Source organism: Pollachius pollachius, assembly GCF_949987615.1.
Source record: "Pollachius pollachius genome assembly, chromosome: 3".
NCBI lineage: Eukaryota > Metazoa > Chordata > Actinopteri > Gadiformes > Gadidae > Pollachius > Pollachius pollachius.
The window spans coordinates 11804174-11821369 of NC_136936.1; the positions used below are offsets into that span (position 1 = coordinate 11804174).

General features: G+C 44.5%; 1 protein-coding gene across 1 annotated transcript in view; it reads right to left on the reverse strand.

Annotated features, from left to right (window-relative positions):
- Positions 1–16284, reverse strand: part of LOC307073270 (neurobeachin-like) — a gene marked incomplete at both ends in the record, with an annotated part of 171819 nt that extends 155535 nt beyond the window's left edge. Inside the window, 9 exons of the mRNA XM_079732974.1 lie at positions 1494–1630; positions 1857–2054; positions 9327–9473; positions 10973–11092; positions 12222–12348; positions 13199–13320; positions 14514–14615; positions 15606–15709; positions 16200–16284. Of these exons, the coding sequence (XP_079589100.1) occupies positions 1494–1630; positions 1857–2054; positions 9327–9473; positions 10973–11092; positions 12222–12348; positions 13199–13320; positions 14514–14615; positions 15606–15709; positions 16200–16284 (1142 nt within the window). The remainder of the gene's footprint in view (positions 1–1493; positions 1631–1856; positions 2055–9326; positions 9474–10972; positions 11093–12221; positions 12349–13198; positions 13321–14513; positions 14616–15605; positions 15710–16199) is intronic.
- Positions 16285–17196: the final 912 nt, after the last annotated feature.

Genomic DNA, 17196 nt, shown 5'->3' on the forward strand with positions numbered 1-17196 from the left:
GCGCGTGCGTGCGTGCGTGCGTGCGTGCGTGCGTGTGTGTTTGTGCAGTGTGTGTGTAGTGTGTCTACTGTATGTGTGTTTCCTGGGTGTGTGGGTGTGTTCTTTAATCAGCTTTTCTTCCCGTCCTCGAGTGGGCAGCAGTGCGGAGCAACCACTCCACCGGAAACATACACACACACACACACACACACACACACACAAACACAAAACCTGTGAATTTTTTTCCTATGATGGTCTGCTTGTGTCAGTCTGTCCTAACCTCTCAATCTCCCGCTCCCTCTGTCTCCTCTTTCTCTCTCCCCTACATTTTTTAACACACTTGACTTTTACTGATGTTTTCTTCCAAAAAAAACAAACTTGCCATTATTAAGAAGGTTTATTCACGTTATTTAAACATGCATATATCCATGACAATATTTATTTTGAAGTGTTGTGAAAGAGAAAAACAGAGAGAGAGCTAGAGACAGACAGACAGCCAGACTCGGAGAGTGAGAAGGAGAATTGGTTGGATGGATTGAATGAGACAGGCACACACGTGTATGTCTGTCTCCCTGCCTTCACCCCCTGTCCCCGCTATGGAGGTGGCCTGTCGAAAAAGTGTTAGGGTGCAGAGCTCTGGTGGAGACCCAGAGACCAGAGGGGTCTTGGGGTCTGACCGTCTCTGATCACTGGCAGGAGGACAGCGGTTTGGCTCAAGGCTCCATCACGACCGGACGCCTGGCCACCACATCGGAGGACTGCCAGCACACCCACCCTGCCACCGCCTCTACCCCACCACATAAACTGATCTAGACGCCAACTGCCTAGAAATTAAATCTTAGATCACTCTTCTAGTGAGTCAGTTAACCCGCTAGCTGACATTTATGATTGTTTTCAAACTCATTAGTATTCTGCTAGTCAAAAACAACTATTTTACCTTCACTTCGCTATTTCCTTACTGTCCATGGAAGAAGGGATACCTCTTCTGAGTTCAATCCTCCTCACCAATCCCAAATCCATCAACCCATCAACGGTCCAAATCACATAGTCTCAGAACATTGATGGAACACCAGTACAATCCGCTTCCGTTGTCAGAAACCTCGGCATACTGCTTGACCCCTCACTCAGTTTCAATCCGCACATTAAATCCCTCATTAAGATTGCATTCTTCCACCTCCGTAACAAAGCCCTCGTTCGGCCCTCTCTACCTCTGATGCACTAACCCTGGTTCACTCCTTCATCACCTGCTGTCTTGTTCTGTGTGTGCTCATGACACTGTAAAGCGACCTTGAGTATGAGAAAGGCGCTATTTAAAAATAAACGTATCATTATTATTGTCTCAAGGTTATTTCCATCTTTCCATACATTTCCCATATTTAGTTTTGGGCGTTTGTAGGGTTGGAGGCTTTACTGTAATGTAGGACTGTGAAGCCCTTTGAATCTGTAACCGTTTTTATAGGCGATACAAAACTGACGGAGAGAGTGTATCGCCCTGGGATCGATGGGTTACTCACCACACACTGGTGTCTGGTAGGCTGTCACCGGGGTGGCGCTGATGGTCCAGCTGGGAGAAGAGGGGGAACAGGGCCTGGACGCCCCCTACAGAGTGCAGCGCTCTGGGGATGGAGTGGGTCACCGTGGCTCGGACGTCCTGGAGGTCAGAGGTCGAGAGAGAGTGATATCACGAGCTAAAACGGTGTGTGTATATGTTTGTTCAGGTACGATTTATGGACAGGTTGGAGAGAGCGAGAGAGAGAGAGAGAGAGAGAGAGAGAGAGAGAAACCCGTGTATGCATACGTTTGTTTACTTGAGGGGGGCCTGTCTGTGTGTGTGCGTGCTTATACATGCACGTGTGGGTTCTTCTTCCCTCACAAACCTGCAGCATGAGTGCGTGCGGCGAGTGGACGAAGATGGATGCGTTGTCGCGCGGCGAGGACTCCAGGCAGAGCTGTCCGTCGGTGGCCTTGGCGTTGTAGGTGAAGCAGAGTGCAGCGGACAGCTTCCCGTCATACAGGACCTGCTTGTGGTGCTCCGCCAGGTGGGCGTCACTCTCCCAGCGGAACCGGAACGTGCTCTGGGGCGGGAGGGAGCATGTGGTTGACAGATGATGAGCGTCCAGCTCGGGCCTTCAAAATAGCGCCGCCAGCGCTTTTAACGCCAAAAAAGACATGGTTTATAATTTAATGTTTAAAATTGCCGTTCGAGCATCCGTTGGTTTCAGAATGCCAAACAAAGCTAATATCCAATTGGAAGATAAGTTTCAATAGTTTGAACTGAACGTGAAAGGGTCGCGCTAGGTTGGGCTTCGACGCTCGACTCTACAGGAATACGTTCGCTTTCAACGCTGCCGCTGAAACAAACCAACTCTTGACAACTTTAAGTTGTCAGCACGCTTCGAGATCGGCAAGGTTGTGAGACTAAAATAACGTCTCCATGGGAACCCCACTTGACTAAAACTAATGCAACCTTCAGTTAACCGATGCTATATTGAGTATCAAACAAGTCAGTAAAATCAAGGTATTTTCAAGTACCCGGACCACTTAAGGGCTGTGGCACATGTGCATGGTGAAGGACACGGTTGAATGGGTGCATTCTCACGCTAACAGATACAGCCTAACAACTACACTAACCTGCACCCCTGAATATTTGTATGTTGGTGGTTTGAAGGTTCTAGGTTCAAACCCCAAAATCTGCATCCCTCCCGTAGTAATCACAGATATCCTAACCCCTACCTGCGTCCCAAACATTGACTGGCACATAATGAATCACACCGTTAAATCGTAAATTGTGATCACTTAATTGCCTCGCATATTCTACTCTGAAAGCCACAGCAAAAACAGGTATGGTCTCACAATCCAATTAATGCAATGTTGAAACAGTTATCATTGAGTCTTGACCATATCATCAAAAAGATTGCAGGGTCTGCTGCCAAACTTAAAATAAAATTGTTAAGAGTCTATATCACGTCTATGATCATGAACAGTGAGCCGCGCTGGCCAGGGCCAAGATATCAGGAGATATAGAGTGTACTATGAACTGTATCTGGCATCCTACACACCGTCATCCCCACACACACTACCCAGGGATGTTCCCGACACCCCGATCAGCGGACCTAATGAAGTGCTCGCGCTGCGGCCCGCTGGCTCAATACCTGGTTCATTAGCACTAATGTAACAAATGGCTAATCGATAGCGACAGCGGCCCGGGAGACCAGATACAGCGAATCCATTAGCCGTTTGGCAGACAAGCTTAATTAATATAGCAACACAGAAAATATTATAAAGAGGATACAGCAGAGAGACAGAGAGAGAGAGAGGAATATTATTAATACAGAATACCAGAGAGAGAGAGGATAGAGGGGAGAGAAGAGAGCGGAGAGAAAAGAGAAAATAGAGAAAAGAGGATAGAGAGAGGAGAGAGAAGAACGAACAGAGAGAGGGCAGTGAAGAGAGAAGAGAGAGGAGAGAAAAGAGGAGAGAGAGAAGAGAAAAGAGACAGAAGAGAGTGAAGAGAGAAGAGAGAGATGAGAGAGAATAGAGAGAAGAGAGGAGAGAAAAGATATTAAAGAGCAGAGAGAGAAGAGACAGAAGAGAAGACAGAGAAGAGAGGAATATTCTTCATAGAGGATATAAGATCGAGAGAGAGAGAGAGAGAGAGATGATAATGAGAGGAAGTAAGAAGAAGAGAGAGAATGTTCAGGTTACAGAAGAGAGAGATGTTAAGGTGAGATGTATGGATAAGTTTGGTAGAGAAAGCGAGAGAGAGAGGTTATATTGAGGTTGGCTGCCAAATGATGAAAAAACATGAAAAGAATGTTGCTGTGAACAGCTTCTGTAGGAAGGATTCAAGAGTTGAAAGTGCAGAAAAGAGTGGAGAGAGCAAGAGGTTTAAACTAAATAACCCCAAAAACGTCCCTCTTTTCGCTATAGACATTCCCCTATCATTGAGAAGTGTTGCATTTCATCCATCTGGCAAGTTGGATTCAGGCAAGATGGTTCCCTGAACCCATCACAGTAGAAATTCCAGACCAATTGTTTGGTCTGAAATTGTTAGTGGGAAGAAAAATGAAATCCAGATTTGCTCATACACAGGCAGGCACAGTCAACTGAAAATAGAAATTCTCACCGGCATTTCTAACAAATTACAACCCATTCATGGTATTTCTCATAACTATAATATTCATAGTCTGCTTGGGCCACAAACACAATTTGGATGTTGAAGTGGGCCTTGGGACGAAAACGGTTTGGAACCACTGATTGAGATAGATATATAGAAAGGAACGTTATAAATCCCTCACTAAGGTTCCCTTAGGCAATCGCACTGATACCTCGAGATCATCTGAAGCATCTCCTGGAAACCTCTAGATCCAGCTGTTGGCCAGCTTCACGGAACATCTGGACCCCTCTCACAAAAATCCTCCTTTCATCACCACTTTTCCATTCCCTGTAAACTATTCATGTAGTAACTGGGTGTGAGCGGCTTGTGTTTTGGGTTTCTTAATGGTCTGTCCCACTGGCAGTGTATTTTCATATTCTTGCAGGAAAAACTGAAAGCTCATCCATTCCACTCAACTGCATATTAAGCATATATATAAAGCAAACCTCTCCATTCTAATGTAGCACTTTGTCATCTTTATAGCTTGTATTTTATATCCCAATCATAGTGCATTATGGTTAAGCTGTAATTGATCCATGATATACATATAGCATACGGTATATTTGCTGATGCTGCACTCTCCTTACATTTACATAACACTGCTCTCATATGGTCCTGGCCTGCTGGCTGGGGCCAGCACCGCCCGCCTGGCATCCCCATCACAGGTACTGCAGTATTAAAGCCATGCTGACTTCAGCACTAGTTCTCTACAGAGACAGGGGTGATTAAAGAGGCTGGCGTTCTCCGTTCGTTAATTATGCGGGGGGAAGTATGTAGCAAATCAATTTAAAAATAATTGTCCCCGTTTGTTACACCTGGACTCATTTTTGTAATGCAAACTTTAGGGTTCAGACGCAGACCACAAAACGCTTATATGAATGTGAGAGGACTTGTGGGTGGGCAAATGCTAGAGCTACGGTGAGGGAGCTGCAAGCCTAGAGACCGATTAAACATTAATGAATTCTTTAGGATGCCCACTCGGTCCTCTAGGGCTCATGGTCCCTTGGAAGTAAAATAATTTAACTATATGATAAGGCTTCCACCTGTCCTTCCTGTTAGGAACGTTTCACACCTCGTCGGTCTCAAGACGTTGCCCACACCTCCACCAGGGTCCCAGGTTGGGTTCATCATGAGGTGTTGAAGTCCTGCTGACACCAGCAGTAGCAATGATTAAGGACTTAATGTGTGAAAGCTCTGTCCGCCAAATAGAGAAACCTCTCTCTCTCTCTCTCTCTCTCTCTCTCTCTCTCTCTCTCTCTCTCTCTCTCTCTCTCTCTCTCTCTCTCTCTCTCTCCACAAACTCACTCGTTGCAGCACATCTCTCATCACCCAGTCTCTTTACCCTTCAGTCATGAGCCCAGCTCCCAGGCGATAACGAGCTGCCACTTCACAGTAAAAGTCTCGGTACTGCCACTTCACAGTAAAAGCCCCTCGCTGAGGGTGGATAACGATGTATAGCTGGCAGTTAATAAACCCCCTGTAGGGCAGACGCTGTCCATCCTACTCCTCCTGATCCCCATTCCTCCTCCTCCTCCCTCCTAGAATCCTTTTCTTACTCGTCTACCCCCCCTGCCCCACACCTATACCTCCTCCCCTCCCCCTGTCCTCCTCTTCTTAAAGACAACCATTTAAAAAAATAAATGTGAAAATAAGAAAAGCAAAGCCAAGTATTAGCATGAATTACGATAAGTGTTTTTCAGGACATTTCTCCAAGAAGTTTTAACTGTCGGGGTAAATAATCGTTGAGGTAAATAAAGTTTGAAGCCAAGAGGCATGAATGAATCTGGCAGTTGGGGGGGTCGTTTCATTTAATTTTAGGGATGGTTTATTGCAGCAGCGCTCCGCCGAGGGTAACATTACGCTGGAGTGGAACTCTAAGCCTACAGCTCTCCTGCGTCAATCTCAGGAAAAACTATAAGTGCCAAAAACCCAAGGCTACAACCTAAAATGTTTGTTTAGCTTTCCCAACTAATAATGCATTTGTTCAACCAAGCATGCAAACAGTGTGACCTTCATAATTATTTTACATGTTCAACATTAAAACTTTGGTTCTGAACCACCTTTGGGCATATTGGGGATAGAGAGTGCAGGGATAAGCAGATAAGAGACTGCTGACCTGAATGTCAGTGTATTACAGCGTTATACTATGCATTTTAGTATTATACCATGCATAATAGTGTTATATGATGCATTCTAGTATTATATGATTTATCATAATAGAATTTTATGCATTATAATATCATATGATGTATTAAATTATGTATTCAAAAACGGATAGTTCCAGCTGTTGATTCTGATTGACTATTTCATGTGCTGTGTGTTCATTCAGTGGAATCTTACTAGGTAGTCTATACTGAATGTTTTAGTAAGCGTTTTATAGAGCCAATTGAGGGTGTGATTAACAATGGATTTAGAGCAGCTAGGGGGGCTCTAGTCACTCGGCTTCATTCTGTGCCAGCTTAATAACAGTATTAGAAGTATTACTGTACTGGACTGTATGCTGTAATTGTTCTCAGCTTGTCATTTCTAAGAATGATAACCAGGGAATGAAAACGAACATATGAACTGTGTAATAATTGTAAATCAAATGTTGCTGTTAATAATATATAAATACAGTATCATGTAAATATTAAATGACCGAAGGACAACAGACAACAGAACCCAGTTGAAACGTGAGAGCGGTTTCCGCATAATCCGTCCAGAAATACATCTCACATCAACCAACTCCCTGGCGACCACCCTCGTCTTCCCCACCTCTGAGCAAGGCACATCAGTCAGACTGTCACAAGCAACATCTGCTGATATTTACGAAACAGCTGCCATCCCCTTAAACTCAACATTTATACATAGGAAGACAAGATGATTCTACGGCTGCCGTTGTGCATGTTGCGGCACGCTTAAAGCCGACAACATCTGATGAAATGGTATGGAACACACAAGGGTTTGAAGTTGTCATGGTGCAGACAGACGACGGTGTTAGTAATCATACAGTCGATTATCCTTTTCCACTGGCTGACGCAAGAGTGCCATTTCTCTGTCACATTCATTTAAAACACCAAGAGTGGCATGACTGCGCCACGGATCACGCTTAAATCTGTGAAAAATAAACGTGATGCACAAATGTATAGGCTGTAGCAGCAAGGGTGCGTTTAATCCAAAAGACAGAACATAAATCTCTGCTGTAAAGCATACGGCATATAGCATGTTCTGTATGCTGGCGGGCACTATTTGCTAGATAGTGCTTGACGCTAGCTTAAGGTGACCAAATGGGAAGACAGGGACATTAGTGGTTTGGCAGTCCATATATCAATGAAATATCTGATATCATTTCTTAAAAGGAAAAAAAGTGAAGAAATATCATTTTGCTTATTCTTATCATGGTCAATTCAGGTACTGTAGTAAATTATTTGGCAGTAACCTACATACCAAATGGTTTACTATGATGTGTTTTAAGCTCTGCTAAAGGTTAGCTACTCAAACAGGCAAATGTTTCTTATTGTGTTGATCTATTGTTTATACAAGCCATGCCTGCTTATGGTAAAAGTCGATTGATAGACCCCCGCTTAGCGAGCCTGATACAGCCTATCAGATAGACTTGAGACGAATTACCAACTGCCTAAAAAATTATATTCATGAGAAACCTAGAACTGTTGCCAGTAAAAAATGCATTCATACATTTTTTAAGTCCTTTTGGAAAAACCTGGACATTACCGGGGAAATCTCTAACCAGGGACAGGCCACCGGAGAAATGGGGACTGTCCCTGGAAAACAGGGGCATCTAGTGACCCTATGCTTGCTGGCCTGGATACTAGCTAGCATTGGCAAACATGGGCTGGGAGTGAAATAGACCATTATTAGCATCTGGACCAGGTGTGTTAGTATGTGTGTGTTTGTTTGTGTCCAGCGTGTGTGTTTGTGTGTTTCCAGTGTGTGTGTGTCATTAAATCTCATTAAAACACACACAAACACACACACACACACACACACACACACACACACACACACACACACACACACACACACACACACACACACACACACACACACACACACACACACACACACACACACTTTCCAGTCGCTTCATCAAACGGAAGTAATTGCTACCTTCCCTTCATCACCTCCACACTAGCCCCTCCCCTCTACCTCTGCATCATCTCCCTCACTTTCCTCCCCTCCGGGTTGGTTGGGCGATCCTGCTGAGACACTCTGAAACAACCCTCTAGGAGCCATACAGGAGGTGACCAATTATGAGAGGACTGACCGAATGAGCTGCAATCCAGGAGAGCCTTTGGATTTCTCTTTTTCTTCCTCCCCCCGTTATTCTCCCTTCTCTCACCCTTTCTGCGTCAGTTAGTCACAGTGTGTGTGCCTTTCTCTGTCGCTCACTCTCTATCTCGCCCCTTTATCTTCTCTCTCGCTGTCTCTGTTTGTTTCTCTCTCTCTCTCCATCTCCCCGTCCCACTCTCCACCTCCTTCTCTCCATCTCTGCCAGGGTCTTTGTGTGCAGAGAGATTGAGGGATTAACTCCAACATCCATTACAACCCTGTCCACACCTGACACGACAACTGTGGGGTTTTATGGACATTTATCAGTCTTCTGTCCATACTAGTGTTTCACCAGGGAATCCAGAAAAAACATTCATACACATTGAGCCAGCAGGAATGAAGCTTCTCCAAGAACACACACACACATGCACACACATGCACACACACACACACACACACACAGACACACACACACACACACACACACAACAGGGCTCTACTGAAAACATTGCATTGCCTCCCAATCAGCGTAGCCTCAACTTACTGTTATATATGCTCCACAGAGCCACGAGATGAAAAACAATCAACGTCTATAGCCGTCATCATCAAAGAGCGCTGAGTGGATGCAAGTGTTGGCCATGGAGAATTAAAGCGCTAAGATGTTTTTGGCTTGTACACAGCGATCAGACGCACCACAACATAATCCATTGGCTATTACCCTGCCAGGGTTTCGCAGCCGAATGCTCAATCTGACGGATCGCTCATTAATATTAACTCTACCCTCAACGACAAGCTGTGGCTTTAGACGAGATGAGGAGCTGAGGAGTGGGTAGCTCGCTCCGTCCCATCATCCCCCGAGAAGGGACCTGGCGAGGAGGATACGGCTAGGGGTCAGGGGTGAGGCTGGGGTAGGATTATGTACCTTATAGCTCGGGCCGAGCTGGTGGATGGCAAAGATCTGTGCGGGGTTGAGCGCGTCACTAAACGCGTAGAAGGCAGCGAGCTGACCGCAGAACACCCGGTTAGAGTCGGCCGTCTCCGACGATCCCAGGAAGCACTTGTCGTAGCTCTGAGAGAGAGAGAAAGAGAGAGAGAGAGAGAAAAAATCCATAATGTATTTATTATGTTATTAAGGGTTATCTTGGTGTCCATTAAGCAGCAGAGAATGATGGTCCCTGAAATCCATTGCAGGGTGAGGTCTCACGTAATTTCAGTCTATTCAATTCCTTGAATTCCTTCAAGCTGATTTAATGTGCAAAGTCTTTCTTTCCAACTTGGCTACATGACCAATTACCGTATGCTTACGTGGCCAGGAAAGGTCATTCACATTACGGCGATTGCGCCTATTTAAGTTTTTACACAAATCAGTAAGGGCAGTGGTTGAGTGGTGTTACTGCACACAGCAGGTAGAAGAAGGCTATTATGGTAGAAGATATTATGGTAGAAGATATTATGTAGAGGATATTATGGTAGAGGATATTATGGTAGAAGATATTATGGTAGAAGATATTATGGTAGAAGTGCTATGGGTGTCCAACCCGTTGCTGTCACCGATTGTCGAACAAGTGGGATGAGGGCGACCAGCTCATTCTGAACATAGCTTTGGAAAGCTTTTCTGTACAATAACACTTACATCCTGTGGCTATAGAGTTCTCTTTTGTGCTTTCTCACCTAGAAGCCAATCAAATTCCACAAGTATTTTGTGTGGATTTTACTTTTTTTATGCACCGCTACGAAGAGAGAAGGGGTAGAGGGTATAAAGATTGAATGACACTGGAGCGGGCATCGGAATGAAACCTGTTTCTTCTTGTATCTATTTATCAGAGAACCACAGAAAGGCACTTTTTATTCAGCACATTTCAACATGTCTCCAAACTTCCTCCCCAAAAGGGAGTATCTAAAACCCTGAATCTTATTTCACTTCACGTCTGTTCATCTGATTAACTTGTCAACAACCTTGTGCACCTGAGTGGCCTAGATTGATTGTAAATCTAAAATTAAGATTTTAGATTTCACTAGGTGCCAGAGACACCTTTTGCTTCCAGCGGTCAAAGCCGTTAACCGTCTGTCACTCAACATAACAGCCGCGTCATCGCCGGGAGATTTTCTTTCCAGAGTCCTCGTTTACCAGCCAATTAAAACTAAGGGGAGAGGCCTCTGCAGCAATCTGCAAATGCAAATATTGAGCTCTCTCTATTCAGGTCAGGTTATTCTGGATCCCACTCATCTTACTTCTGCTGTCCCTCTCTCTCCCCCTCCCCAGGCGCCTCGCACTGACAAAACCATATTCAAATCTCCTTCTTTGAACCAGAAGAAGAAACAGCCAGCAACTCTCAGGAGAAATCTGTGTCCAAGTGATAAAAACCCTTTTTTTATGTGTCTGCCGGGTGATTTATGATGTGGTTCCTCTTTTATTTTATTCTTTCTCACAATAAGAAACCGTCCTTCTAGAACAATCCGGAAAAGTGTCTGGCTTGGTTGGACCGGTTGGTGGTAAACAAACGGAAAACAGAGCCAGCGACCATGCCGGCGACCGTGACGGTGGAGGGAGAGAGGAAAGCCGCTTACATCACTGGTGTTGACGTGCCACGCCATGTCGCCGTAGGAGACCAGCTGGCCGTTGACGTAGCAACGGATCTCGCTGTTCCGCCAGCGGTTGTAGACGTGGACCGCACTGATCATGTACCACTGAGGAGGAGAGAAGAGGATAAGATGACAGTAGAGAAAAACAAACACATAACCTCGGCTACAAGTCAATTCATAGAGTCAATGAACACCATGTACTCAAATGAGAGAGACAGAGACAGAGATATGGAGAAGACAGAGAGAGTTATAGAAGTTACAGACAAGACGCTACCCCCAAAAAAAGGGTGATAATAAAGTCTATATTAGGTCATTTGTTTAGTAGACAATTTCATCCAAAAGAGACTCACAGCATCATCAGGATATCTTGCTCAACATTTGCCTATTGGTCGGACATTGAGTGTGCGGACATTGGGGTTTGAACCGAGAACCTTTCAGCTTGACATAAACCACCCGAACCACTCTACTATCCTGCCAAATAGCCTTGCTACGGATCTTAATCAACTACCAGATAAAATGTCTTGCATATCCTACTCCAATGTCCTGCGTCTAGTGGTTATCCTCTTCTAGCAAACCACCCAGCCCAGACCTCTGTTCTAATGATCTGTGTTCACTGCAGGTCACTCGGGATAGACGAGTCTACTAAATGATTAAATAGTAAACACAAACACCTTACCATTCCCTAGGAATTTGCTGCTCGGAAATATCTATTATTAAAGTACACCGATGATGATTACTTCTTGGAGAGTCTCTCTTTATTGTCTGAAAATACCTCATGACTTTGCAGTCTCAAGCGAGCAACCTTATTAAACGATCAAGACGTCGTTTAACCACAGACCTAATAAAAAAAAGCGTTTAACAACGGGGCCTAGATGGGGCCGGAGGGACATTCACAAGAGCAATCATTCATGGTCAGAAGGTAGCAGTACCAGCACCGTGCATACCTTCCTGGGCTTAGAGACATTCATGATCAGAAGGTAGCAGTACTAGCACCGTGCTTACCTTTCTGGGCTTAGAGACATTCATGATCAGAAGGTAGCAGTACTAGCACCGTGCTTACCTTCCTGGGCTTAGAGACATTCATGGTCAGAATGTAGCAGTACCAGCACCGTGCTTACCTTCCTGGGCTTAGAGACATTCATGATCAGAAGGTAGCAGTACTAGCACCGTGCTTACCTTTCTGGGCTTAGAGTCATTCATGATCAGAAGGTATCAGTGCTAGCACCGTGCTTACCTTCCGGGGCTGAAAGTCGTACTTGACACAGTGTTGGAACCCCTTCCCTTTAGACTTGAGCGACGTGACGATCAGACAGTTGCCCACAAAGTGCGCCGAGTAGCCCACCCCCTTGTTGGTGCGGAAGCTGTGGACAGAGACAGGTTGATGTCGGGTTATGCGATGCAGAGTGACAGAGCCTTTGGATCAACTTGTCAAGAGGCAGCGGTTCTATATTCATCAAAGTTACGTGGCTTGAGTTACTTTTTTGTTGTGCGTCAGTAAGATTGATACACGCTTACATATAAATCGACTGTCACTTTGTTTTGCTTCCTGGGCGTAGACTGATGTACAAGGACGTTCCTGAAGGCTCTGTGTGAATATATTTAAATTAAACACGTGTTGGCATCAGGAGTGGAAACATCTATGGCTGTGTGGGAGGTTTAATGTCCCAGAGCAGCCTTTCACTGGGATAAGAGGCAAGCTGTGATGAGAGAGACGGACAAGACAGACAGACAGAGAGACAGACAGAAAGAAGTAGAGTGAGATCGAGGGAGAGAGAGAGAGTGAGATCTAGAAGGGAGACATACATAGACAGAGAAAGGGAGATGGCAAATGAGGAAAGGGACAGAGGACAGAGAAGAGGGGCTGAAGTATGAGAGAAAGAGACAGCTAGAGAGAGACTTGAAAGACAGAGAAATGGGGGAGAGGGAAGGGGGCAGAGAGGGACTAGCAAAAATCTCTCTCTTTGGAAAGCGCTGTTTTTCTAACAGGCACTGGCACTGGGCCACGTCTCATTGATGCTTGGCAGGACTCAAACTGGATTAGCCTGCTACATCAGGAACGCTTCTAGAGCCTGTCACCACGACAACCGGGCGATGCTGGTCCAGGGACTCCAGGGAAAAAACCTCATAGGTACATTTGTAATGCAAACTCAAAAGGAGGAAGAGGAGGAAGAAGAGGACAGGAGGAGCAGGAGGAGCAGGGCTATGACCCACCAGTAGAGGTAGGGCTTGTCTCCGTCGCTGCTGATGCTGCTGAGTGGATCCATTCTGAACCAGGTGCTGAGGGTGAAGCCGCTCTGATACGGCCACCTGGCGATTGGAGGCAATGCTATGGCCTGGAGGAAAACACGATTACATTATCACAGTGAACCTTATTGTGTTTGAGCCCTATCATGCTGTTACTATTTTGTTTGAAGCTGTTAACCTGCCCCAAGCCCTTTTGGGGTTAATCCTTGCCTGAATTGACATTCCCAAAGTAAATCAAGATTAGCTCTATATATGTTGGATCTATATCTGTCAGGTTATTTGTTTTTTCGTTTAATGAAGGTGAGTTTAGCAATTGTGGTACCAGGCAAAAACATCCTCATTAGCACACGGCTGGAAACAATTATCATTCACAATAATAGGAGAAAACACCAAGTTAACGGTAATTTAATGTTGTTCTATATTTAAACAACAGGCAAATCTCTACAAAAAATTCATTAACCGACTTTTCCGAGAAACTCTTATTTAATCAGACATTTGTAACCCTAACAGCCATTGTTCAATGATTTACAGATATTTACATAGTACTTTCTGTTAAATGATTTAACAACTCTCAAAAGTTTCCAACATATTATAATGTCATGGATAATGACAACCGCTGTCTCTATTAAAAAGTTGGATTAAAAAATTAATTAAAAATGTACAGCTTCCTTAAGTTTTCTTCCTTCAAAGGTTGCTTTCGCAAAGAACAACCTCCGCAGACAGAAAACGACTTTGTGCGGTAAGACTCAAATTAAATTCCTCGCTGCCACTACAAGACGAAGGAGATTGAAATGAGCTGCCAAGGAAAGTCGTTTCCCCACCAAAGTAATTCTGCAATAGAAAAATCACATTGCAGTCTCCACTTAACATAAAATACCTAACTTTTCAATTGTGGAAGCAGATCATGACCTTTTGCGACGCTATTACTTATATAATATTTTTTTCAGGGGGTCCTTGTGATAAAGAAAGGTTGTAATTTGTATCCAGAACAGACAATTCCAATGTGCAATTTCCGGCCCTGTGTTAAATTAACTGGAATTCACTTCAACACAAAGCTAATGGTTCGAACATGATTTAAGTAAGAGTTCTAGGAAAGAGGGGGAGATGTTATCTCCATGGAAACGGCTCACGACAACTTTGTAATACTATTTCGTAGGCTAGCACACATCGTTCAGAAAGAGCTTTATAACGAGCGACATTGTGTATGAACAGTGCCACGCACCGAGCCATTACACCATAAGTGGAAGTGAGTCCGAAAAAGCACCTAAGCTAAGTGACTCACAGCGGCTCTGTGTCCTGGGAAGCTGAAGAAGGTGTCTGGGCCGGCTGTCTGGGGCTCCGTGTTTAAACTCAACACCGACAGCAGCTTCACCGCATGCCTGGGCTATAACACACACACACACACAGGTTATAACACACACTCTGAGATTAAAAAACACACACACACACGCAAAGGTTATACATCACATGCAGAGTCTAGAACAGGAGAACATACACAAGAGGTAAACACTTTAGAATATAATGTGAGCAATGCAATGTATCTTGCTGTGAAGGCGTAGGCGACAGAGAGAGAGACAAAGAGAGAGGCAGAGAGAGAGCATAAGCGAGGGAGAGCAAGACATGCAGTGGATGAGAGAAAGCGAGAGATAGAAATGTATAGACAGGATGAGTGATGAAGTGAGTTCAAAGTGCTGGAAAAACAGAAGGAAGTAGAGAGATAAAGTACTGGCTATGATCTTCTACACTAACATCTCATGGGAATACGTATGGAGAGATCCCATCAAAATCAAACACATTTCCATCTGTTCTCATCTGTGATACACCGTTCTGTTTATCATCCGTTGTCATGGTGAAGTAAGGAAGGGACAGCAGGAAGGCAACAACAACAGGGCTGTACAGGGGTTTTTTTAATGAGTGGTTTGGCTGATTGGCGGGTGGCCTCACAAATCATAGTTAAGACTAATAACTAAAGTCTGATGGCAGAAAAGCTCAAACCTCTGGGAACACTTTGTTCCACTTTCTGTCGCTACAAGTTTGCCTTGATCAATCTAGTCGCTGGAGGCTGGGAATCTATGAGCGTGTCATTGGTGGACACAAACTCTGCATTCAACTGTGAAGAACCGCTGTAAACGTTTATAATCAACGCTGTGAAGTCATCCACCTATTAAAGACCCCGTTCTGAGGACATCCCTGCTCTGGGACGGAACAGGCCACGAAGCGTAACTCTGTTTCTGGCCCAGGCTCGGGGCCGTCCAGACGTCCTGCTACAACACAGCAGGACCGCTGGAGCCGGGATTCGTCGGGGGCTGCTCTGGTGAGTGGTGGATGCGTGGGTGGTGCAGCTGGGGGGTCGGGGTTCCCTGGGGACACTCACCCAGATGCCCCCCTGATCCCCGCGGAGCAGCTTGAGCAGCAGCTTCAGCTCCCCCGCCGCGATGCTGTAGTGGGCCAGCACACACACCAGCTCCACCAGCAGCTCTACACACACATGGAGGACACACACACACACACACACACACACAGAGGACACAAATATACATAGAGAGAACACACAGCACACACACACACACACAGACACATACACACATACATAGCGAGTACACACACACACACATAGCACAAACACACCATACATACACAAAAACATAGAGAAGAACACACAGACAAACCCAGAGAATACATACACAAACACACACACACATATATAGGGAACACACGCAGAGATCATAGACAAACAAGACAAACAAGACACACACAGACACACACACACACACACACACACAGTGAGTTAGTAAAGTGAAAAGCCTATAGTATGTCTTGTCAAGTTTTATTCCTCTGATAAAGGAGGAATCCTCGTGCTCTCCCTTAGCAGATCCACAGCCCCCGTCTGCCTCACCCTGCCGGTAATGAACTGTCACTTTGCGCACCTCACCACTCTAAATCCTATTATACTTATCATCACCCATACCCTCCGCGCCGCGACCAGAGACACAGAAGCCCACCGGTGCATCACAGAGCCAAGAGGTGGAACATTTGTGGGGAGAGAAATACATTCTGAAAAACATGCTTTCGATTCACGGTCACGAATGTATGTTAAAAAGAACCAGAGTCACTGATGGTAATAGTACTCTCATACAGTACTCATGAGTACTGTATGAGACAGAAAACAAGCACTGTGGCTTTAGCTGAAAGATTACTAAAATCTTGGTAAATATTAAAAGTTATTTAGAGTAGTATAGAGTAGAATAACTGTCACTCTAATACATTATTAGCAAACCAATTCACTAAACATTGAATAAATGAAGCTGGACCTTGACAGGACTACTTCAATTAACTGTAATGCCTTTCAAAGTACCAGGTAGCCCACAATACCGCCTGTGGTTAATTTCTCATGTGTATTTACTAAAATGACTCTGTAGCTGTGATTGTCTGTCAACATTGATCCATTGTCCAGACCCACCACGGAAGAACCATCAACACAGCAGAAATACAGTGTGACACAACCATCAAACATCCTGAATCAATTACATCATTTACATTTTTATTCAGTATTCGATTGGTTGGGGAGAGCTAAGGAAACTGGGATCAAAGTGTTTCATTTTCTCATTTGTGAAATAAAAGTTGCAGGATGTCAAGGTGCGTCCCTGTGTGAATACGCTTCTGGTATTGAATTACTTTTTTTAATCCAAATGGGGAATAAACCAAACCATTTTCATCAAAGCAGAGCACAACATTACCTCCTCCTGACTGTACTTACTTTAATTGACATGGATCATAATGGATTCAATTACTTCATCCATTATGGTAAATATTCCCTGACGGGATAAACAACAAATAAGAAAATGAAAGCAAGAAAGAAAGATATAGTAAAATTACCAAAATAATGACCAAAATAAGAAATAAAGGAACATCAAGAAAGAATGAAAGAAATATAATTGAATCCATTTTCCATCCATCCACATCCA